The sequence below is a fragment of the Centruroides vittatus genome, unplaced genomic scaffold (genome assembly GCF_030686945.1).
Source record: "Centruroides vittatus isolate TY-2023 unplaced genomic scaffold, ASM3068694v2 scaffold_769, whole genome shotgun sequence".
NCBI lineage: Eukaryota > Metazoa > Arthropoda > Arachnida > Scorpiones > Buthidae > Centruroides > Centruroides vittatus.
The window spans coordinates 3,881,208-3,908,556 of NW_027122717.1; the positions used below are offsets into that span (position 1 = coordinate 3,881,208).

The following is a 27,349-nucleotide window of genomic DNA, read 5'->3' on the forward strand; positions in this document are numbered from 1 at the left end:
CTTTATTTTTTCCCTGTTAAAATTAAATATCTCAGAAGTGGGAAAATGGTCTGAATTGAATTTCTCCAAGATTTTAAAGTCTTTCAAATTATCCAACAGATTAACATTAACATTAAACTATCAAGTCTATTACCGACATACCATTTGAAGAAATGAAAGTGAAATTTGCCAGATAGTCATTTCTGCAACAGCCATTTAATATATATAATCCATATGATTTAATCAATTGTAGATATTTTTTCATCTGAGGTTACACACCTTGTTGTTAGATTTGCGAGGATTTTAAAACTTGAATGTTAGGACCATAATAAAGGTTATCTAATTCCTCTCCTATTCTTGCATTATTGTCTCCTATTATGAGTATTTCGTTACTGAGAGAAGACTGTATTAAATTTCCCAACTCATTTAATAATTCATTATAATGAACAATATTTAAATAGACAAGGATAATGACCAAATTGGTTTGTTTCAATAAATTTTCAGAATTGAGCTTAATTGCTATAAAGTAATCAGATTTCAGTTGCACCTCTGGCTGTCTTAGAGCAGCAGTCTGTAACCTTTCTGACCTCACGGACCACTAAACTCACAATTTTGAATCCCATGAACCACTATCATGAATTTTTTTAAACAATACAAAATCTGCAGAATAATGATCATAAAAGTTCAATTTTAGTATATTAATATGAAACTCGCTTGTTTAATTATATCAAATTAATGCAAGCCTAAAGTTCATTACTGCTTGTTTGAAATAAGTTAATAGATTCTCAATGCTTTTCCACAAAGGATGACAATTGCAGTCACAATATGGTTTATTGTCCATTATTTATTGATAACAGTCACTTTATATTTGGTTTTAGATTCAAATAAAAACCCCAAATGAGTGAAAAAAAAGCAACTAAGCATTTTGCATTTCTTTCCTAATACTTTGCGTAACCTTCAGTTAATCAATGTCCAAATTTCTCCATGGACCACCCACATTTTCTCACAGACCATCAATGGTCCATGCACCACCAGTTGCTGACCGCTGTCCTAGAACACAAGAAATTGCTAGAATTAGTCCTCCCGATGGTCGACCCAGACCTAATAGTTTCCTTACTAGTTGTTGTAATATAAATAAATTTGGATTTAAAACTGAGATCATGCTCTTGTAAGAAAAAGTGAATCAGGTTTTAACTATAGCAACATCACAAGTTTGCAGAATCTGAACAAATTCTTGATCTTTTATGGTTATACTTAATGATCCCTGGCAGTTCCAAGAAAAAATTTCAAGTGTAGAAATATTAACAGATCTATCTTCCTTTTGAACTTCTATTAAACTTTCTGAGTGCTGTTTCTGTCTAAAAAGGCTTCTATCTTCTGCAAATCATTAGCTTCCAAGTTATAAGTGAATTGTTTTTCTGTCAATTATCAAACAGTCTGCTCTTAAATAGGCATTTTTATTTAAAGATTTTGCCTTCATAAAATGAGGCAAGTTTTTTATGATCTATAAGTTAAATTATTGAAAACTTTGACTCTAGAATAAATTTGAATTCCTTGAATTTGTTTTAAATTTTTGAAAATCAATCTTTTGTCATTTAGACCATTTAGTTCCATTAATATCAAACTACTTTTTGGAATTCTATAGCAAGTTTTCAGAAAAATACATTCTCCATTATTTCATTTAGTCAATTTAAGAAATTCTGTAACATTATTTATCAATTTTTCATCATTGTCCATTAACCCAGAGATAACGAATTAAAAAAAATAATATAGTTATGAAATGAATCTAACAAAAAAGATTGCATAAAAAAATTGTCTGTATATACTGTTCTAAACATTGTTAACTCTTCAATTTTCTTTTCTATACAGGTAAAACTTTCTTTGTGCTCTTTATGCAAATTATTTAACCAATCGAATTTTTATGACAGTTTGTCCAACTTAGAATAGTTTCAAACCGTTCTTCAGAAAAAGAGAAATTTCTCAGAGATTGGAGAACTGACTTCCTGAGACAGAAAATAGTCTTTGAGACGAGATGTCTAACACCGGTTCACTTGGAGATTGCCAACATTTACCAATAGACGATGAACCTATACTGTGGAGAGGAAAGGGGAGTACGAGATATTGGTCCAGGATTCTGTTCCACACCTCCCATCTCCAATAAAATAAGAATTAACAATAATGATAATAAGTCAAATAAAAGCACTTCAAGCCAAAAATTAATTAATTCTTTAAAATTCTGACTTAATAATGCAAAAAGAACACCAAGTTTAAACCTCGTAAAAAACACCTCAGCAGCTTTGTTAAACACATAGCACTCCCACTTAATTTTAATGTTACTCCAATAGTTATATAGTTAAGTCCAATAGTTATATTAAAGCCAAATTATTGCCAAATTAAATCAGACTACATTATTGCTATTATGAGATGCTACCTCTTATTAAATTTAATAAGAGATCATGTCTAATGCTACCTCCACACCAAATTATGTAGTATTTAATTATTAATAATAGCAATAATATAGCCTGATTTAATTCAGCAATCATTTGGCAAGGGTCATTTCCTTGACATTTTGGACCTTGCACTCTGTTCTCACTCTTCTACACTTAACATCTTTCTTGAATTTAATCAATTTATTTACTTTCCTGTTGAGACAATCCTCTGTTGCTTTAGAACCACTATGACCAGCATCTTACCTAACTCTTCCAGTTTTTCCCCAACACTGGTTCATTAACACTCACTCCTCCTTTAATTATAACAGAGAACCATTGAGTTGAGACATTGTCAATTTCAGAATCTTTACTTTTATATTTCCTTTTTTAGGGCCTTTTCTGTTTTTCAACGTGCATCTCTTTATCCCTTAATTTTTTTCTTCCTAATAAATGAGGTGCAAATTTCTTTTTTTCTCCAATACTCTCCATCAGAAAACAAAAACTGGTATTCAGTGGATGACTTTTAATTTGATTTCAGTAAAGAAATTTTCTGAGCTGATGTCAAATCTGTGATATTTGAAAACTTCAAATTATATAAATTTTACAAAATTTCACAGAACTAAACCACAACACAATCTTTACACTTGTCTAACAACCACATTAAATTGAACCTATATATAGTTCAAACTGTTCATTAGTACCAGTGATGAATCTCTGATTAATTCCAGCAACTCTATTGCCAAATTGTCTTGAGTGAATGTATAAATTTCTAGAAATGAGGTAGTAAGAAAAAACAAGACCTGTTTTTTCTTTTTGAGATTGTATAAGAAGTGGAGAAAGAATATCTGAAATCCAATTAAATGAAAGGGGGATCTCCCCCTTCCAAAAAAAAAGCAAGGTAAATTCTGCTTATTTTCTTTTGTTTTTTCTGATTTGTCTCAAATAAATGGCTTCCCTGGTTAATTGATGATTTTATTAACTAAAATCTTCTGTAACAACTGAGAACTGTGCATACTGTAATATTATCATCAAAAACACTCACCAAACCAGAAATTAATGTTATACTGCTGGATTTTTTGGTTTGGTGAGTGTTTTTGAAATTAATAAAATCTTCTGAAAACAAACTTCACCCGTGACTACCGGTACATATAAAGTCTAATCCAGCAACTTCAACCTTCAAATTTCCGGTATAAACGACGAAAATTAACAGAAAAAACTAACGTTTTCGAATCTCCATCGAGATCTTCTTCAGGTTCGTTAATGGAATGTCATGAGAATAGAACTCTTTTGAAGTTCAAAAAATCGAACATCTCCAGCGTGCGATGACGATGCAAAACATAAGATTGATATAATAGACCTGAGGCTACTAACGTAACGTCGCAAAATATCAATGCAGGAAATAAAACCATGTCTACCATCGTGGATTGACCTCCGAGATGTATCGCCACGCGTACGATAAAACGTTGCTGTCTTTGTAATTAATGCATTTTCCCAATTTGGTAGCTCTGTAAATCTCCAGGGTCTCCAATGCCCTAACGTGGTCCATTTTGAACGACTTCTTAATGAGGGTGGCGTTATCGAAGTCCGCTTTTACATCGGGGTCCGTGGCATACGTCGACAGGGCGGTGGTGTGCCTTTTTTTGGCAACGTCATTCTTATGCTCAGAAACCCTTTTTTGGAGGGATCTCTTGGTAGAACCAATATATACTAGGTCCCTTTGGAATCTGTGGTCTCTTAACGGGATACTATAAATGCCCGGTGCCCTTAAAATGCTCGGTTTGTCCTTGGCGTTTCTGAGAAGCGAATAGATAGATGGCGTTCTCGTGTACGCTAACTTGGTGCCCTTCCTTAGCGCTATTTCCCTGTACAAGGAATGGAGGTCTTTGTTGTATAGTACGAACCTGAAGAAGATCTCGATGGAGATTCGAACCTGAAGAAGATCTCGATGGAGATTCGAAAACGTTAGTTTTTTCTGTTAATTTTCGTTGTTTATACCGGAAATTTAAAGGTTGAAGTTGCTGGATTAGATAAAATCTTCTGTATGCAAAAAATCTTCCAAAGCTAAAACCTTTCTTTAACCTGTCAGCTGCGCACTCGATAATCCGAAACAACACCGCTGTTGCGTACAGGTTTTGTGGTTTTTAAAGTGGTTTTTCAATTTGCGATATCTCGCTTAAAAATTGTAGTAGATATAATCTGTTTTCAGTTTTCTATCACGTACATATTACACTTTACGATTGTTAACTTCAAAATATTATGTACGTTTAAAAAAATTAATAAAATTTAAGATTTTAAAATATTTAAAAAATCGTTTTTTTTATAAATTTTCCATTAATTTGTTACATACGTTACTTAGACATGTATATTTTCTGTCAAATAAAAAAAACTGCAGCTTTCTAAATCAACGTAGAGAAATAATATGGCCTATAGATTATAACGCCGATCGGCGTGGGGGGTGGTGGCCTTTCTAAATCTAGGTTAATACACTTTTATTACTGATGATGTGTATTTGATTCTATTTATACGTTATTTAATTTATTGTACTAATAGTAGACTATAATAAGCGATTATTACTTTATTATATTAACGACTATACATGTATATCTTATGTATTACGGAAGTACCACCATAACCGGAAGTACTTTGTTTTTTGAAAGATTTATGGCTGAATGGCTTAAAAAACAAGCTTATTTGTTAAATAGGATAAATATACATAAAAATTTATTAAATTCATGCTAAAAATAGATAAGAATAACGATTTATAATTGTTTGTTTACGTTTGTAGCTGACAATGTAGCTCGAAGTTGGTATAACTTTTTCCAAGAAAGTTCCCACCCCACAAACCCAAGTCAATGCTTATTGGTCAAAGGATAGTCATTTAGCTATAATATACCAATTAGAACTTAACGGGCATGCTAACTAGGATTTTATTGTCAAATGAACAAAAGAAAGGTCTCCCATAGACTTAACATGGAATGGAGGAGTTTTGTGCCTAAATTTAAAAATACGGGGTGGTAACAAATATCTTATTCGTTGAAACAGACTTAGTCTATGTAGATAAAAGCCAATCAGTGCTTAAATCGCCACCAACTAGTTAATTACGAAAGAAAATTGACAGTTTACTCCAACTGGAGTTACTCCGAACTTTAACGGTTGAAGTTGCTGGATTAGATAAAATCTTCTGTATGCAAAAAATCTTCCAAAGCTAAAACCTTTCTTAACACTAAACAACACAACACTTTCATTATGATTTCCATCAACATTCTTTATTAGAAAAATGTTCTCGGCCTCATTTAGGGCTTGCTTCAGGTTTTACATTATTCCAATTGCACAGTTTACTACATATTCCCTACTACAAATCATTTTAAATATTTTAATGTTTAAAATAAAATTTTTAAAAAATTAGAACATTTCTGTTTGGAATATGCTGTGCAATTGGAATAGTACAAAACCTGAAACAGGCCCTAAATGAGGCCAAAAACGTTTTTCACACACAATGTTGATGGAAATCATAATGAAGGTGTTGTATTGTTTAATCTTTTGTATAAAGCCACACCAACTTCCATATAAAATCAGGCTATTTTCTGGCAATTATAATTATAGTCATCAGAAAACAACCCAATCTTATATGGCAGTTGGTATGGCTTTATACTAATGAATTGGGACTTGTGTACATATGTATTCATAATGCCCGTATTAATCACTTTGCATTAATGCACTTTGCATTATGAATAATGACCAAAAAGGGTGGGCAGTGTAATAAATATTAATTAATTTATCAACTTGACCGGTCATTATGAATACTGCTATCACCTAGTTGGGCAAAGTGATAATAATAAGTTGAGGAGTGATCATACAACATACACTAGCCAATGGGCACTCAGTTGCATGTGCGTATTGCGTTTAGTACCGAATTTGGCGGCAGTCACGACTGTTTGTGCTCTTGACAGATTCCTCCTGGAGGGGAGCCACTGGCAGGCCGCCGATTGTTTAACGTCACTAGTTATTTATTCACGGTAGTTCTTGAACACATGTATCAATAACTAGTATGTATCAATATCTAGTAACGTTAAACAATCGGTGGCTCTCCTCCGGGAAAAAACCATCGAGAGCACAAACAGTCTATGACCACCGCCAAGATGATGCACATAGGTAAAAATTTCCCATTTAATTAATATAGTTAATACTACTTAGTTTTAAAAGATTACATTTTCTTTTTAAAATACTTTGAAATAATTCACAAAAAATAAATATTTCTAAATGAAATAAGTGGAGGTTTTCTAAATCAAATGTTAAATTCGGGATTTTTTATTAGAAAAAAAGACGAATTAAAAAATCAAAAGACGCTCATAAATCTGACAACTACTAAAAATAAAGAATTACTAAAATCTTCATTTATTGCATCTCTTCACATTGCTAAAGCAAAATAACAATTTACAATAGCCGAAGAATTATTAAAACCTGCCAAGTTTAATATTTGTAAAGAACTATTTGAACCATTTTGTGAAACAAAATTATTTAAATAGATAATGAAATAATAAAGTTATAATTTACATTTATTATATAAAAAAATAAAGCAATAATAAAAAAATCAATTTATTATAGATAATTTAACAAATATAAATTATTATTTAAAAAATGGGGGTCACAAAAAAATTATGAAATATTTGGTGGGCCGCGAGTATAAAAAGGTTAAGAACCACTGATATATATTATAAACTATAATAAAACAATAAGAATATACACTTAAATATAAGCTCTAAAATAATGTATCCTATGTAAGATAACTCCCATTTCAGAATAGAATATTTAGGAAAAAGTATTTGGTGTATTTAAGCCATCCTGCACCTTTTGGCATTCAGCCCTTTTCTACTATATTCTGGTTTTAAAAAAGTAAATTAGAATGGGAACTTTTTTATTGGGGAAAAAAGTTTAAAAGAAGTCATTTGCAATTAAAATGTACCATTAATATATTCTACATGAATACATGCAAAAGCTGCTTAGCTATAACAAATAATATGTTTAGTTAAACAACAACATTTTCACACAAAAATTGGGATAGATAGAATTAACAGACTATATTAACGGAATTAACTGTAACCTAGTGAAGACAGTTTTAAATAAATTTTCTTATAGGGAAATTCATTAACTTATGAAGATCACAAAGCATTTTCTTCAACTTTTGCACAATAAACCATTTTCTGAATTTCAAGATCAGGTTGATAAGTTAAAATAAGGTCTACATAAAAGCAGTAAAGTCATATTATATGTTGTAAAATATGGTATTTTCTTGCAGAATTTTCTTTTAAAATTTGAAATGCATGGAAAATGTCTGGAAAAGCTATATATATATATATATCTATTTATAATATTTATTCAAACATAGTCTACTTAATTATAAAAAATGGGGTTAATGTTATCCTATGTATTGAAGGTGGCAGCTCTTATCCAATTCCAGCAATCAGAAGACAGGGAACAGTGGGGACGCGCGTTCTAACCTAACCTAACCTAACCTAACCTATTCTCAATGTCAGATGTGGTAGCTGTATATACGTAATGTGAGTGTATGTTTCTTTAATCCAAATAAATAAATCCAGTAGACTTCCTCACAGCAATAGCTGTGAGGAAGTCTACTGAAGACTTATTATATTGCTCTATATTGCTGTGAGGAATGTATTGCTGTGAGGAAGTCTACTGGATTTATCTATTCGGATTAAAGAGACATATATTGACACTAACCTATTTGAATAAATTACCATAATTATTAAGTAGACTATGTTTGAATAAATATTGTTCATCTATTTGATTGCCTTTTAATTTTATTTTAACCATTAATATACTTGAATAATAGTTTTGTGTAGGCCAAACTAGTTTTGTGTAGGCCAAACTAGTTTGGTGTAAAATCGGGTTTTGCTGATAATATATACATATTATCACTCATAAAACCAACACCAGCACATAAAAAGAAAAAAAACGTTCTATTTTTGTTAGTTGTTTGTTCAATATCGTATATACCCGAGGATGTCTATTTCACATAGACAAAAACATTTGTAAATTTTTCCTTTTTTTCTTGTTTTCTTTTTGTTATGTGCTGGTGTTGGTTTTATGAGTGATATATCTATGAAGGATCAAATTATAGGACAAAAAGCTTTACTATATTATAATAAATTATTATATTAAATAAAATTCCTAATTTTTTTCTTGTTTTTGGAATATATATATACAGTCAAACCTGTTTTTATGCGCTCTTTTTATGTGCGATTTTTATTTGTGCGATTTTTTTAATGCGAATTTTTAATTTGTGCGGTATAGTTGGCGACTAGTCTCGTGCGATTCGTCATGTCTTACGTTGACTTATTATAGCTAAATAAACTTATTATAGCATAAATGCACTTATTATAGTAATATTATTGCATGAATATGCGAAAAATGAAATAATTTACTTTTTAAGTCAACAAAACACCACCTGGACAAAAATATGTAAAACAGACGATAGACCAGACGATGCAGTCAAGTGCTGACATCTGTTGTCAATAAATTCTATTTCGTATGGTTTTGAGTTATTTTCTATGTGAGACTTTTTTATGCGGTCCCTGTTGACCGCATAAAAAAAATATTTTTTAATTGTGTCGCGAAAACTATTATTTACAGCCATTCGTGAAGTTTCGTGAGATTTTTTTTAATGTGTTTTTTTTAATGCGGTCCCTATCCCCCGCATAAAAACAGGTTTGACTGTATATAATTCTTTAAAAAAATGAAATTAGTATTTAACAAATCTGCAATTACCACATGTTAACATACCACCTGTAACACAGATTTTAAACTGTTCTCAAATAAATTAATGTGAACAGCTGTTCCTAAATTAGTATTTCCTAATCGTTCTGTTATTGATAACTCCTTTTGACATATTCTTGTAAGACCATAACACTATAACACAATTTTCATTTTTAAAAGTTTTAACACACTGTATTTACTACATAAATCTATTTCAGGCACAATTAACTTTTCAAATACAGTCAAACCTGTTTTTATGCGATGGATAGGAACCACATAAAAAAAAACGCATAAAAAAAATTGCACGAAACTTCACGAGTGGCTATAAAAAATAGTTTTTGCAACACAATTAAAAAAATATTTTTTATGAGGTCAATAGGGACCACATAAAAAAAGTCTCACATAGAAAATAACTCAAAACCGTACGAAATAGAATTTATTGACAACAGATGTCAGCACTTGACTGCATCGTCTCGTCTATCGTCTGTTTTACATATTTTTGTTTAGGTGGTGTTTTGTCGACTTAAAAAATAAATTATTTCATTTTTCGCATATTCATGCAATAATATTACTATAATAAGTTCATTTATGCTATAATAAGTTTATTTAGCTATAATAAGTCAACGTGAGACATGACAAATCGCACGAGAACTAGTCGCCAACTATACCGCACAAAAAAAATCGCATAAAAAAATCGCACAAAAAAAGACCGCATAAAAACAGGTTTGCATGTATAGTCAAACTTCAGTGTTTGAATGCCTCACTTTTTGAGCAATTTGGTTCACAAACAGAATTTCAAAATCAATTTACCCCAGTTGCCATATGATAACTTGATTGGTAAACAAGCTATTCGGCAAGAGCTGGCCAGATATTAGAGACACACAGATGATCAACTTATACTTCCCATGTTAAAGAAAATTGATAGCCTGACCAATCAACAACAGGGTTACTGATCAAGAAGTTAGTGGCACTGAGATTGCATTGCATCATTAGACATCACAACACAAATCATTGATGACATTGCAATTTTAATTAGATTTCAATATGCATGCAGGAAAGATATTTCTGTTTTTTGGTACATACTACAGTTGAATCTAAATCAAAGTAATTAATAAAAACCATTTTAATTGACATTCACGTAATATAAATGGCGTATAAATATAAATAAATGACGACTAACCCGTTACAAAGCTATACATCCACCAAAGCCGAATTATCGGGCTAGAGTCGGCTATAATAAATAAATAATTAATATGACAATTTGGCATTAGAGCTTGGCGTTAGGCGCCATCTCTTACTATAAGAGAATAAGAGATGGCGCCTAACACCAAGCTCTAATGCCAAATTGTCATATTAACTATTTATTTATTATAGCCGACTCTAGCCCAATAATTCGGCTTTGGTGGATGTATATAAATGGCAGCCAAGAATTTGTGTTTAAATATGCTTAAGTTAAATTAAATAACAAAAATTTATTAATACAATATATTATACATAATAGCATATTGCATTTATTATATACAGTATATATTTATATTTATATGCATGAAATACAGCTAAAAAGGTAAAAAAGGAGGAAGTTGTGTTTTGGAGGTCAAGAACAGATTAATCCATTTTATATTGTTTCTTAAGGGAAAATTTGTTTCAATTTCAAAACAAATTGGTTTTCAAACAACTTTTAGGAATGAATTATGATTAAAACCAAGGTTTGACTGTAGTTCAACAAATATCATCATACTATGCATAAATATATTGTATGTTAGTTTCTTAGACACTAATATGTAGTTTGGTGTTTGAATATGCAACAAAAACATCCTGTTGCTATTGGATACCAAAACATTGGTATTATCAATAGTAGTTAAGACTAGGTTCCAGAAATAAGGGTAAGCTGGCAAGCTTACACTTATTATTAAACTTACTATATAATAAATTTAAATATCTATAATTTAACAAGCAATTATTTATTGTGACACTCATCACAATGCTCTCAATTTTTGTAGTCTTGCACCTGGTATATCATATTTTTCCTGTTAACAATGGAGTCATGCCAGTCATCTAACTCCATTCAGGAGAAAATTTGTGAATTAAAATAACATGACTTCTGGTACAAACCAGTTCATACATATTTAATCAGGACCTCCTGTCCCTAAGCTTTCTACATCTGGTCTTGACTTTCATCTATCTTACTTTGTTCTCTAGATTATGGAAGGACAGATAAACAGAGGCCAATATGAATTTATTGGTATACAAATTTTTGAAAATTGCAGCCTAATCAGGATAAATCAAACACTAAGAAGAGTACAGGAGTCAACCTTTCAATTTGGTTAAATTTTTTTGAGACTTCCATGTCCCATCCTGTTAATGCTTTTGAATTCCTCCTAAACACTCAACAGAAGTACTAGGATATTCTTATTAAAATTTAAGGTTTGAACTTTTTAGGTCTGATAAAGTCCTGAAAAATGTTTAACCAAATAACAAATTGACTCATATACTCTTCTTACCATTTTATTTATGCTCATCGGGCTACAATTTCAAAAAATTGTAGACCTATAAATTTCCACTGTTCTCTGTCTATCTTTCCTTAATCTCAAGAACAGAGTTAGATAGATGAAATCTAATACCACATATGGAAACCCTAGGGACAGGAAGCCTCAATTAATTATATAACTACTTTCAATGCAAACCAGAAGTCACATTATTTCAATTCAAAACTTTTCTCCTGAAAGTAGTTAATAGATGACCAGTATGACTCTACTGTTAAAGGAAAAGGATGATATACAGGGACAAGATACTACTAATTTGAGGTGGAGAGCATATATTTTAGATTAAATAAATTAAAAATATGATTAAAAAATTGCTGCTTGGCATTGTGATGATGTCACAATAAATAACTGCTCATTTTATGTGGAGTTAGACTACTCTGAAGTTATCTATAATAATTAAATATTTAATATCACGCAGATTTGAATGAGTTAACATGAATACAAAATACTTAAAATATTAATGACTGAGTTAGAACTTAACCTTTGGTACATACACAGTGAATGTACTTAATGTAACTTTTTGAAACAGTAAATGAGCAGAAAACAATTTAAAATTCATCACGATATCAGTTTTGGTTTTATGCAAATTCTTTATGAAATTTTTCCCTCTAGAATTACTAAATGCAAATTTTGATAATTTAAAGAATTAATTAATATTGTTTATTAGAAATAACATTAACTTGTCATTCAAATCTTCAATTAGAATGTGTTTATATCTTGGCAAGATGAGATTTTATATTAAAATGAAAGTTTTAAGTTTAATTTATTGACTAATAATAATAAAATATCACATTTCAAATTAAATTTTGTTTTTTAAAGTTGTTTTTAATAGCATCTTATTAAATTTTTGCTATTATTATTAAGTATTGGCATAATCATTCAGAAATGTATTTCACATTTCTAATTTGCTTATAATTAACAATTTAAATAAATTATGTTTAAATAATAAATATATAATGAATAAACTCCAGTTTTCATAATAAAACCCAAACACTCTTTATGACAGTTACAAATTTAAATTAAGCATTGTTCATGTAACAATTTTGGCAGGCAAGCCTCATTTGCCTGAAAATGCTGTAGAAACAATATTTAAGTTTTATTTATGAGCCAATACAAGAACTTAAAAATCTTTTATTTATTAAAAAACTTATCTTTATTAAACTATTCTTATGAAGTAGAGATTACAATATTTAAATAAATATGATTTTGAAATTTAAATTAATGTAAGAAATTTTTCTTTGTAACTTTCATTAATTTGTAAAATAAATTTGAAAAAAAAAAAGTTAAAATTTATAAAATAAACAACATTAAACAAAACTGACAGAAAAATATGATAAATTTAGACCAACAGTATATTATTTTCTTAGCTTTTAATAATCATCATCAATAAAATCCAAGAAAATTTTAGACTTACAAATTGATTCATAATTTGAAGTAGAATATGTGTAGAATATACTGTTTATCAACATCTATGTTAAATTTCAAAATAAGATTAATCTAATTTTCAAATATAATAATTCATCAAGTATAATTCCAAATATTTATTATTCTTGTATACTTCAACCTAAAATGTATTTTTCTGGTATAATTTCCATAATTATGATTAAAATATAAAAAGAAAACTTTAATTTTTTATTTTTCCCCATTTCCATTTCTATCTTCATTATAATACAGGCACATTCTTGTTAAAAAAGGTTTAAAATAAAATCAATTAACTAATACATAATAATCTAGCATTTGATTGATAATCATCTTGACTGTCATAACAATTTTTTCTTACAACCTAGCATTATTTAAAATTAAACTTATTAGCAAATTTCAAAAAGAAATTCAATTTAAGTATTGGTATAGCATTAATTTTAAGAAAATAACCACACATTAATTTTTCTTCTTTACTAGTTTCAAGATCCATTGGATTATAATATTGCTGAATTTCATGGCCCTCTTTACATAAAGAGAATATACATATCTTTTATAAGAATAGATATGTATTATATCAATGGTGCGGTTTTCTTTATATTGCTTTAAAAATCAATTCTTTAAATATTTCTTCAAAAAATTGATGAGCCTTCATAGGTTAAATCTGAAGAAGTTAACCAATGTTTTTTGTCTGGACTGCGTTTCATCAAAGACAAAAACTTCTGAGTGTTATCTTCGTTATTCTTTATTCACTATGCATTTCGGGTGCAAGATTTTTTTGTGTAACTTGCACCCCTCATCAGGTGTTACATTTCTACAAATTGGTATAAACACAATTATTACAGTGATTATTACGGTAAAATTACAACTTTACAAATTACAACTATTATTACAACTTTCATTATTTGGATATATTTACACAATAGTGAACTAACTTGTTTTATGTTTAGACATACAGCTATGTGATATTGATGTATCCCCTAAGGCATTTCTAACTGTCTTTCTTTCTGTTTGCTTGCTCTTTAGCCCCTCTCATTTCCTCCCATACATTGTCAATCTCCATGCCATTATTTAAGTTTATGGTTTTGTTTTTATTAACAATTGCAAAGTGTTCTTTGAATTTACATAGATAACTGTCTTTTTCTCTGTGGATTATTTTTACACTTTTTTCATTGATTGTGCATCCAAACCTGTTGCAGTGATTTGTCTATATTGATTGGTTATATTTAAGTCTAATCCACAGAGAAAAAGCCAGTTATCTATGTAAATTCAAAGAACACTTTGCAATTGTTAATAAAAACAAAACCATAAACTTAAATAATGGCATGGAGATTGACAATGTATGGGAGGAAATGAGAGGGGCTAAAGAGCAAGCAAACAGAAAGAAAGACAGTTAGAAATGCCTTAGGGGATACATCAATATCACATAGCTGTATGTCTAAACATAAAACAAGTTAGTTCACTATTGTGTAAATATATCCAAATAATGAAAGTTGTAATAATAGTTGTAATTTGTAAAGTTGTAATTTTACCGTAATAATCACTGTAATAATTGTGTTTATACCAATTTGTAGAAATGTAACACCTGATGAGGGGTGCAAGTTACACAAAAAAATCTTGCACCCGAAATGCATAGTGAATAAAGAATAACGAAGATAACACTCAGAAGTTTTTGTCTTTGATGAAACGCAGTCCAGACAAAAAACATTGGTTAACTTCTTCAGATTTAACCTATGAAGTCTCATCAATTTTTTGAAGAAATATTTAAAGAATTGATTTTTAAAGCAATACATATCTTTGAAAAATTGTTACCACATCTATGACAATTATCATTCAATATGACATAAATATCCAAATTCATAATTTGATTTTTATTCAATTTAATTTGTATGAAAATTTTTTTAACATTATAAGGCAAATTTATATGTATGTAATTAATGTAATAATACTAGGAAAATTTAATGTAATCATGTACAAATTATGATTTTTATCCTCTATAATCTTATTGACATCTCATACCAAGGATGTCTCAAATAAAATTTGGACCAACTGAATAAAAAAATAATTTCTAAATTCATTTTTCTCCAAGAATGATCATATAGAAATACCATAATTATTTAAATTATTACACAACTGATAAACCCAATTATTTTTATTATTGGAGTTACAATACATTTTTATATCCTTATAATTAATTAGCTTAAGCAATATTTGATTATTGTCCAGTAATCTCATTAGAAATTTAACCATTCTTTTTATAAAATATAGGAATAAATTGAATCTATTTAATTCCAATCCTAAAGCATTCCCTAAATTTTAATGAAAACAATCTTCATATAATTTTATTTTGTATAGTCTTGTTTTCTATGCATTACTGAACCCCAAATAAGAGAAGCATATCTCAAATTCATAATTATTGAACTAACCAATTTGAATTGAACATAAGTATTTCTCATCTTTAAATGCCTAAAAAATCTTAAAACATTCATAATCAATAAGTCTGATTTTCTTAAACATTCTCTATAACGTTTCTGAATTTATAAAATGGTGGACAACTTAACTCATATATATGAGGGCAGTTTTTTTTTCAACTTCCAATGGGCCATAAAAAATATAAATAACAAAATGAATTTATTACCAAAAGTTAGGTACGAACATGGTTACTTTTTGACATAATCACCATGAAGATTGAGGCATTTGTCATATCTGTGGACGAGCTTTTCCATCCCCTCTTCATAGAATGTTGCTGCCAGTGAACTGAGATTGCCTTAACGATATTGTTTTGAAGATCGTCATTACTCTAAAACCTCTGTTCTCTTAGCCACATTTTCAATTCAGGAAAGAGGTGGAATTCTTCATATATTAAAAAGTTCCAAGCTGGGTGGAAGTCTGAAAGGTAGAAGTCTTCACCACCTTTAAACACCTGGTGTATAACCCCAATTCAGTGCCAAGCAACTTCCACCTCTTTCCTGAACTAAAAACATGACTAAAAGGGCAGAGATTTAAGACTAATGACAATCTTCAAAACAATGTTAAGGCCCATCTCAAATCATTGGCAGCAACATTCTACAAAGAGGGGATGGAAAAGCTTGTCCACAGATATGACAAATGCTTCAATCTTCACAGTGATTATGTCAAAAAGTCCCCTGATGTTTATCTTAAAGATCTAGGTAATCATCCCATGTTTAGGATTTACACTGATGGTTCCAAGATGGATAATGATGTGGGTGTCACTTTTGTAGTTTACTCCAACTTAGGCCGCAAGCTTCACAATGCTTGCTTCTGTCTAGATACACACTGCTCAATAGCACAGGTGGAAACTTTAGCTATTTACATGAGCTTAATTCACATTAGGTGCAGGAAGGACAAAGGACACTACTTACACTATCACATTTATTCTGACAGTAGGATAGCTTTACATAGGATTGCAAAGTCTGATATCCACTTAAAACTCTTCCATCTCATACACCACATTCTCAGACACTTAGACAACAAAATTAAAATAGATTTCCAATGGGTCCCGGGTCATGTGGGAGTTCTCGGCAATGAGACTGCCGACAGTCTTGCCAAACAAACTGCAGACACTAATACTTTCAGTTACATTCCTACCTCATACATGAACAATCACGTCAAGAAGCAAATCTTCATTCTCTGGCAAGACAGCTGGGACCGTGACACCACTTGTAGGCTCACCTACATTTTCATCCCCAAGGTTGACACTACTGCGACTCTTCACCACTGAGTGAGAGTGCACCCTAGTTACATCCTCACTCAGCTACTTACAGGACACAGAAACTTTAAGCAATACTTGCATATATTTAACCTTGGGGACAATCCACAATGCAACTGTGGTATTCAGGAGAACCAAATGCCACTTCACTTAGTTTATTTCTGCAATAGGTACAATCACATGAGGGATAGTTTAATGAGAGCTGCTTTCTTGAAGGGTACAACTGGCCTTGCAATCCGCACCAACTCATTCACATGCGTACAATGTTCCATCATCTACTTGCATTCAAATCCCTTAGTGGGGCTCTTGAGAGCTCTCACTCTGGGGGCATGGATGGCAATTAGCTTTCCCTTGCTTTGTTTCAACTGTTGGTATATAGCTGCCTTTCAACTTTGTATTTTAATTCTTATTTTCTGTTTTCTTTTTCAGTCTAAATTTGTAAGTTAGATTAGGGACTCTTAGCTTGGTGTGACCAGAGGGTCGGAGTCTCTTTGACCCCTCGTCAGGATGTGACACCACTGAGTCTTTCAGGACTCGCAAATCGCGACGGGGAGTTGTCATATCACGCGAGCAGCCACAGGTGAGCGTCCGTCACCTGCGTTACTAAATAAATAAATAATAATAATAATAATAATAATAATAATAATAATAATAATAAACAAGAAATATCACAATTACATAAAGCAGTAACTCTAGCAGACTCGAATAACACACCATTAAACTTACACTCTCATAATATGGACACAACACAACATATAAAAAGCATAGACACCATTAAGCAATCGTGGGCTCGAAAGGCACTCCATGGCAGGCATCCTTACGATCTGGCCCAGGATTTTGTTGACAAAACTGCGTCAAACAGCTGGTTAGCTCGGGGATGCCTCTTTGGGGAGACGGAAGGATTCATGATTGCCATACAGGATCAGGTCATAAATACTAAAAACTACAGAAAACACATACTCAAAGATGCAACACTCACAAATGACACATGCAGAAAATGTCACATCATGTCAGAAACTATACAACACATCACCTCTGGTTGCAAGCTCTTGGCACAGACAGATTATTTACACAGACATAATCAAGTAGCAAATATAATACACCAAGAGCTTGCAAAGAAACACAAATTAGTAGACATCCACGAACCATACTACAAATACATTCCACAGACAGTATTGGAAAACAACACGCACAAAATGTACTACGACAGAGCCATAATCACAGATAAAACAATTTACCACAACAGACCAGACATCACACTCATTGACAAACACAATAAAATCACATACATTATAGACATATCCATTCCAAACACTCACAATATACAAAACGCATGCACTGAAAAAATTAGCAAGTACACAGAACTCGCCCAGGAAATAAGGCATCTGTGGAGGATGGATAGGGTGCTTATTGTACCTGTTGTTCTCTCCTCTACAGGTGTCATACCACACACACTACACAAAAGCCTGGGCACATTAGAATTGAATAGAAACACATACATCACACTACAGAAGGCCACTATATTGAATACATGTCATATTGTGAGAAAATTCCTGAATACAGACACACACACTGATACACTTCTTTAATTTCTGTTTTGGTTACTATGCCTTGACTTTGGTCCGGCATAGTACACAGCCACCGGTGTTAACCGAGTATATCTCACTTAACCCAACATAATAATAATAACTCTCCCGTGGTCACCACCTGGTCGTGGTGGGAGAGCCCAGTAATTTTACTGATCCATAGGGCAATGCAGGCTGGAGCATAAGCTCCTGGTAGGGACACCCATGCCAGTAAGGTCTATGGGGAGAAATGAAGCTAAGAGTGACCACGCCCACATTCTGTGGAGATATTCATCATGGTAATAACTAGATCAAAGTGTGATACCGGCTCGGACGTCGCCCGGGTTAACAAGGTCCGCGTTCGTGGGTTAGGCAGAGGCTCACGTTCGAAAAATAGGTCACAGTCTCCCTTGGTTACCGGTGGAGAAAGCAGCACCGGCCCAAGCATGGCTACTGCAATGCCCTCAACAGATGTGAGGAACCAACCCAGCCTTGGTGTTTCTGTGGCAATGCATCCACAGACCACAAAGGCTGGAAAACCACGCCAACGGATGAAATGGACAGTAGAAATGAACGAGTTTATCATCCGTACTTATTACACCATCACAAAACTCGAAACAAACATGACAGCATACAGACAACAACTACACCATAGATTCACACAACAGTATCCTCATCTCACTGTCACCGAACAAAGGGTTGTTGATCAAAAAAGAACAATTATACACAACAACCTTATTCCACAAACAACACTTGAACTTATCAAACAACAGGTTGCTGATCAAATACATCAACAGACAGAAACATCTAACATTAATGAAGATCATGTAACCTGTCAGGATAATCCAGCAACAAGCATTGATAATAACACACATACAACAATTACCACTAATGATACTACAGACACTTCCTCATCCATCACTGATAACATAGACTTGGATTTAGTTAATACGCTCTCACTTATATTTCAGGAAACACTCACTAAATATACAGGTACAGATCCCACACAACGACCACGAATACCAAAAATCAACACATCAAAGGAAGTAGGAAAAACACTAAATTATGTAAACACTCACTTACTACCACACTACATTCATTCAATTTCTACACTCTCAGACATTCATACATTAGTTTATGCTGGGGCAGTCACAGTAGTGACACAACATGGACTGAAAGTACAATCACAGACAAATACACAGAAAACACAATTCTATCACAAACCTGCCTGGCAGAGAAGAATAGAAACACAAATAAATGACATTAGACAGCAATTAGGCAGGCTGACACAATACACTAAAAACAACATAACACCCAAATTAAGGAAACAGCTCAAAAACATTTTCAAGAAAATAAAAACACACACAAAACACGAACATCACAACACACGCATTACAGAATACATTGATACACTAAAACAAAAACTTGCTGCCAAAGCACGTAGACTCAAACGATACAAAACATGTACACTACGAAAACAACAAAATAAATTATTTACAAACAATGAAAAACTCTTTTACAGACAAATTAATAACAAAGCAAACACTGTTACACAGCACAGTGGCACACCAACAGAAGAAGAACTCACAACATATTGGTCCTCTCTTTGGTCCAGTGCTGTCACGCACAATGCCGATGCAGGCTGGATCGAGGAGGAGAACAGAAACTTGCACAACATACCAACTATGCCCTGTGCTGAAATAAACATACATGATTTCCAATACACTGTTAACAGAACACACAACTGGAAGACACCTGGTGTAGACAACATTCACAATTTCTGGTACAAAAAGTTCACATCACTGCACCAGGAACTAGCTAAACACCTAACACACATCATCATCAATCCACAAGACATGCCAAATTTTCTTACTCAGGGCATCACCTACATGAAACCTAAAAACAACAATACCACAGACCCCACACAATACAGACCAATTACATGTCTTCCAACACTGTACAAATTATTGACATCCTGTATTGCAAACAAAATATACAAACATGTTGAAGAACACGACATTCTAACAGAACAACAAAAAGGTTGTCGTAGAAACCACAGGGGATGCAAAGAACAGTTACTCATAGATTCAGTCATTCTACGGCAAGCACACAGACAACACAGAAACATACACATGGCATATATAGACTACAGAAAAGCATTCGACAGTGTTCCACACAGTTGGCTGCTACATATCCTACACATGTACAAAATACATCCATCACTCATTGCATTCTTTCAAAACACTATGCAGCACTGGAGAACAACACTACATCTCAGGGCCCATAACACTTCCATACAAACAAACCAAATTTTTATTAGGCGAGGAATTTTTCAAGGAGATTCCTTGAGTCCTCTCTGGTTCTGCTTAGCCCTGAACCCATTATCCAACATGTTAAACAACACGCAATATGGTTACAATATCAGACACAAAAAAACAACACAGTTTACACTGTCACATCTCATGTACATGGATGACATAAAACTTTATGCATCCACACAAAAACAACTTCATCAACTCCTACAAATCACACATTCATACACCAAGGACATACAAATGGAATTTGGCCTAGATAAATGCAAAACAGTTCACATAGAAAAAGGAATCCTGAAGAAAGAAGATTTTGCACTTGGAAATGGAGACATTATTGAATCCATGGAAGAGGGCGAGTTCTACAAGTATTTAGGATTCCAACAGGCCAAACTAACAGAACATACACAAATAAAGCAAAGATTAATTAAAGAATACCAAAGTAGGTTAAATGCTATTCTCAGAACACAATTAAATGCAAAACACACAGTTAAAGCAATAAACACATATGTCATCCCAGTACTCACATATTCTTTTGGAGTTATACATTGGACTCACACAGATCTTGAGCAACTCCAAAGGAAAACAAGAACAACACTTACTAAGCATAAACAACATCATCCTAAATCCGCCACAGAAAGATTAACCCTTCCACGTAAAGATGGCGGACGTGGCCTGATTGACATAGTTAACCTTCACTACAAACAAATACAGTCACTGCGAGAGTTTTTCTACAAAAAACAAGAAACATCACAATTACATAAAGCAGTAACTCTAGCAGACTCGAATAACACACCATTAAACTTACACTCACATCATATGGACACAACACAACATATAAAAAGCATAGACACCATTAAGCAATCGTGGGCTCGAAAGGCACTCCATGGCAGGCATCCTTACGATCTGGCCCAGGATTTTGTTGACAAAACTGCGTCAAACAGCTGGTTAGCTCGGGGATGCCTCTTTGGGGAGACGGAAGGATTCATGATTGCCATACAGGATCAGGTCATAAATACTAAAAACTACAGAAAACACATACTCAAAGATGCAACACTCACAAATGACACATGCAGAAAATGTCACATCATGCCAGAAACTATACAACACATCACCTCTGGTTGCAAGCTCTTGGCACAGACAGATTATTTACACAGACATAACCAAGTAGCAAATATAATACACCAAGAGCTTGCAAAGAAACACAAATTAGCAGACATCCACGAACCATACTACAAATACATTCCACAGACAGTATTGGAAAACGACACGCACAAAATGTACTACGACAGAGCCATAATCACAGATAAAACAATTTACCACAACAGACCAGACATCACACTCATTGACAAACACAATAAAATCACATACATTATAGACATATCCATTCCAAACACTCACAATATACAAAACGCATGCACTGAAAAAATTAGCAAGTACACAGAACTCGCCCAGGAAATAAGGCATCTGTGGAGGATGGATGGGGTGCTTATTGTACCTGTAGTTCTCTCCTCTACAGGTGTCATACCACACACACTACACAAAAGCCTGGGCACATTAGAATTGAATAGAAACACATACATCACTCTACAGAAGGCCACTATATTGAATACATGTCATATTGTGAGAAAATTCCTGAATACAGACACACACACTGATACACTTCTTTAATTTCTGTTTTGGTTACTATGCCTTGACTTTGGTCCGGCATAGTACTTAGCCACCGGTGTTAACCGAGTATATCTAACTTAACCCAACATAATAATAAAATTTTAAAAAATTTGGGGTCTCGCTCATTTGTCTCTGTTGGTCTGTTCATCTTGTGTAGTTTGTCTTTGTTTGCTTTTTGCACTGTCTGTCTAGCTGTTAAGTAGTATTAAGATTTGCAATCAGTTTTATTAGTATTAAGTAGATATAAGTCTTCCTACTAACAGCCACTTGGCACTAACTTCTACACTTAGTGGTGGCACTCAGTTATTGTTGTTTGCTACACTCAGACTTTTAGACCCTTCAGGGGACTACAGCCTTGCAGCCTAAACTGCTTGCCAACATCAAACATATGAAGGGTACTGTAGCCTTATGTACACCGTTCAGAGGAATCCCTTCTTTCTCTACTGTCTATCTCCTCTTCCTCCTTCTTCCCCTCCCCTTACCCTCTTTTCTACCTGCTAAATACTTTGTGAATGACCAATGTCTTTCTCGTATGTATGTATGTAAAAAAGTAACCAAGTTTGTACCTAACTTTTCGTAATAAATTCATTTTGTTACTTACACTTGTCTTTTTTTTATGGACCATCAGAGGTTGAAAAAAAAAAAAGCCTACGTATATGATTTCTTGTATTACATTTAATTTTTCCTAGTTAATAAAAAAAAGACATTCATTCTTTTAAAGGTTTACCATCATTACAAGAAAAAAAACCAGACATAACTTTTTAAAGTTAATATTCAATTTTAACAAATAAAAATTTAAAATTCTAGTAGTAATTATTAGAAAATGTTTGTTTTAAACTGTTTGAAATTGTTATGAAAGTAAAGTATAACAATCTATTTAAACATTGAATATAATAAATATATAAATATTAGCTTTTAACTTATAATTATATATAAAATTAAAATAATTTAATTTTTTTCTCATATTCAAAAAATTTATTTAAATTTAAAAACTTCTAAAAATTAATTTTTTAATCATTTTATTTATAAACAAATTGTAAAGATAATTTAAGAATGTTTATGTAAATACTTTTTAATATTTACATAAACATTCTTAAATTATCTTCACAATTTACTTATCTTTATGCAAATTAATAATGATATGGAAATTTTATTTACTGTTTTGTTTTTTAAATATTAAAATTTAAAAATATCAAAACACAATATTTAAAATTAATTTTTTATTCAATCATAAAAACCTAAATAACTAATAAATCTAATAAAACTAATTTATCAAAAGTCAGAATTTTATAATATTCAAATCAAAAATATTCAAAAAATTCAAAATTAATATAAATCTCAAATTATCTCATAACATTTAAGATCTGATATTAAAGCACAGATCAGTTTTTTTCATATTTAAAATAGAAACTCTTTTTTTTTAATAATTTTATAAAGTAAGCTATAAACTTGTGTGTGTATATATTTGCTTATTTGTTATCTTTGGGCATTACAGTTCAAATGAACAATATTGCAGCATTAAAAATAAAACACTAAAATTTGTTTATTGTAATCACTTTGAAATGTTCATATAGCAATGATAACCAATTGATTACATTAAGCAGCATAAAGTAAATACATAAATAAGACTACACTTAGGGAAAATTCTGATTTTAATGTAAGGCATGTTTTAACAATTTAAAAAATTTATAATGTGAAAATTTACTAATAATAATTACTAGTAATGATTAATAGCAATTTATCCAAATTGTTTACCTTTTTTCTACAGTAATTCTCTAATAAAAAACTCATATTCATAATACTGTTACAGGATACTAAATGTTTCAGGCATTACTTAACACTGATGACTATGTATTATCAGCACATATTAAAGCTGATAGCACAAAAAGACAACTTAAAAATGCTTATTTAGTTAAAAATAATAACTATAACTAAAACTCTAATTACAATAAGAAAAATTTTTCTAAGTGTATTTTAACTTATGTGATTTGAATGCTACTAAGTTGGATAACAGACAAATAATGATGACACCCATGATTACAATTAGCAGATCCTATTACATATAAAACAGTTTAGGATTTTATGCATTTGTATTGTAATTTATGTAGTTTATTGTATAGTTTTAAAATAAAGATGATCTCAAATATAAAATTATTTTATATTCTTTTAAATTTCTGGTATATTATATATTCTTTCTTGTAATAAATATTTGCTCTTTTACTTTCTTTTACAGAATCAAAATTCTTGTTACATAAAGCTAGAGATAAATTTTTTTAAATTACTTTTAGTTATGTTTTCAGAAGATATAATTTCCATATAAAATGTCCAAAATTAACAAAGTAATAAATCTGAAATATAGAACTAAATATACATATGTTAAGTGTATTTAGCATTTATAATGTATATTACATTAATAAGTTATTGATTTTATTAATTGAATATTAACTTCTATATTCAATTTATGTTTTCCAAAAAAATATTTCTGAAGTCATTAAAAAAAAAAGTAATAAAATTACCATTATTACTCAACTTCATTTTTTATAATAATTAGTTTTGAATCTGTAATCATTTAAGCAACATGCATATATTAATGCCATTCTTTTTTTAGAAATTTAAAATTAAAATATCTTTGAAATTTTTCTAAAAAATGAAAAACATTATTCCAAAAACATTAAAAATAATAAAATTATTATTTATATGTATTTAATGCTTTAAAAAAACAAATAATAATAATTATAATACAATATTAATTGAAATAAGTTGAATGATCTTATTATATATTATATATATTTATTTATTTATTTGTGTATGTATACATATATATTATTATTATTCTCTTGTCTATAATAATCAACATTTACATTTGATATAACAAAATGTCTTAAAATTAAAAAGCTAACATTTCGACCACATTTACTGACCATCTGCAGATTGAAATACATTGCTTATTCTGGATTTGCACCTGAAGATATCCAATAAATATGACTATTAAATAGAACAAAACATTTGCCAATTTTTTTTAATTTTAATATTTTTTGTTACACAAGTGCTGCCAATTATTATATGCCAGACATTTAGTTTTACAGTCTTACACAGCTTCGCTTGTCAATCTTTAAGTCATTTAATGGTAATAATTACACTTAATCTGACAATACATAAACAAAAAAATTAAACTATACTAAGTACTTCTACCTTTCCCCTTATACTGAAGAAAAGTAAACTGAAAAATGAAGTAAGGTAGAAATATCTCCAATAAATTTAGATTTTGTTTATGTATTGTGAAACTGTATGAAATTATAAATATTTCCAAATTCGAATATTAAAGTGAAATTTTAAACTTTCAAATATTTTAAATTATATATTTGTTTATATTTGAAAATAAAATTAATTAATGTGGAGATAAACATTAATTTTCCAAAAAAATTTATAAGAAAATAGATAATGGTCTGTAATAATTCAATAATCAAGTTAATTAATATATAAAAATTTAAATTAATAGTCATAAATTGTAAGAAAAAGTTATAAAATTTTAATATTTACATAATTAACAATTAATTAAGATACAATTTTATACATATATAAATATAACTGAGTATTGTAACTGTTGTAAGATTAAATAATATAGAGGAATACATTAAAAACAATAATTGATTATATAAATATATTAAATATAAGAGATGAAAACAAGATGACATCTCTGTCAAAATTTCTTTGATGACAATACAAAAATATATTTTTTTATTAAAGTGTTATATATATATATATATATATATAATTATATTGTTGATTATAAGAAGAATATATAGATATTTAATGAAATAAAATTAATTTTATTTCATTTATTATATAGCGATATATAAATTTTAAATGATTAAATTGTATTAATCCAATTTTTCATATTCATCAAATTACAATATGCAAATGTTCATACTCACTAGTTTGGCAGCTTCTGTCCAAGTTTTTGCTTTCTTTTTCCTAAGTCTATTATCCTTGCTAATTTCTTGTTGCATTTTTGTCATTTATACATTAAATAAAATCGACTACATCACATCTTTTCTTATTTTATATAAACTTCTTTAGTTTCAAAAGATTGAACGATTTCTTCTTCAGTCCGCCATCTTTGAAGGAAGGACAACAACGTCACGTGAACCGTGTGGGATTATTATATTGGTTATTGTAACATCCAATCATCTTGTTTATTTTAGATTTGATTGGTTTTTAAATTTTTGAAACGCGAACACGTGGCAATCAATAAATATATAGCAATTTCGATCTTCATTTTTTTTCTACATTATTATAATTTACTTTTCCTATTACTAATATAGAAAATGTCTTTTATAATTTTTAAAATATCAGTATTTAATGCCACATTCTTTACTGTATTAAACTTAACTAATTTCATTTATCATTTATTTCCTTTTTAATATGTATTTAATATGTTTATACTTATTAATTATATGTATTTAATATATTTAAACACATATAAATAAACTTCCTTAAACTGCCTATTTAAATAAAGAATTTTATAGAAAGAGAAAATGTATTTCTTACTTTATTTACAGTATGCTTCTTATTAATTAATAAAGAAATATTAAAACGTTATATATTAAATTGAGATTTAACAAATATATAATTAATAATGTATACATAATAAATTTATTACATATATATATATGATTTCATAATTCCTGAATAAACTATGAACTATAAATAAATTTGAATAAATTTGTTTTCAGAAACACTAATAAAAAAATTATAGATTGATCTACAACATTTCCTATTAATATGACAAATCTTATTGATTTTAGACTTAAATCATTACAAATACAAATTAATATTGAGACTATTTATTATTTATAGAAAAATAATTAAATCTTTGCTTGTAATTACAATGCAATGTTTATACTTTTAGAAATTTTTATTTATTTAG

At 30.4% G+C, this 27,349-nt stretch overlaps 1 protein-coding gene across 1 annotated transcript in view; it reads right to left on the reverse strand.

Moving 5' to 3' along the window:
- The window catches only part of Asx (Additional sex combs), a 129,244-nt gene extending 102,701 nt beyond the window's left edge, over window positions 1-26,543 (reverse strand). The window contains exon 1 of the mRNA XM_067288045.1: window positions 26,355-26,543. Coding sequence (XP_067144146.1) covers window positions 26,355-26,438 — 84 coding nt within the window. The 5' untranslated portion in view covers window positions 26,439-26,543. The remainder of the gene's footprint in view (window positions 1-26,354) is intronic.
- Window positions 26,544-27,349: the final 806 nt, after the last annotated feature.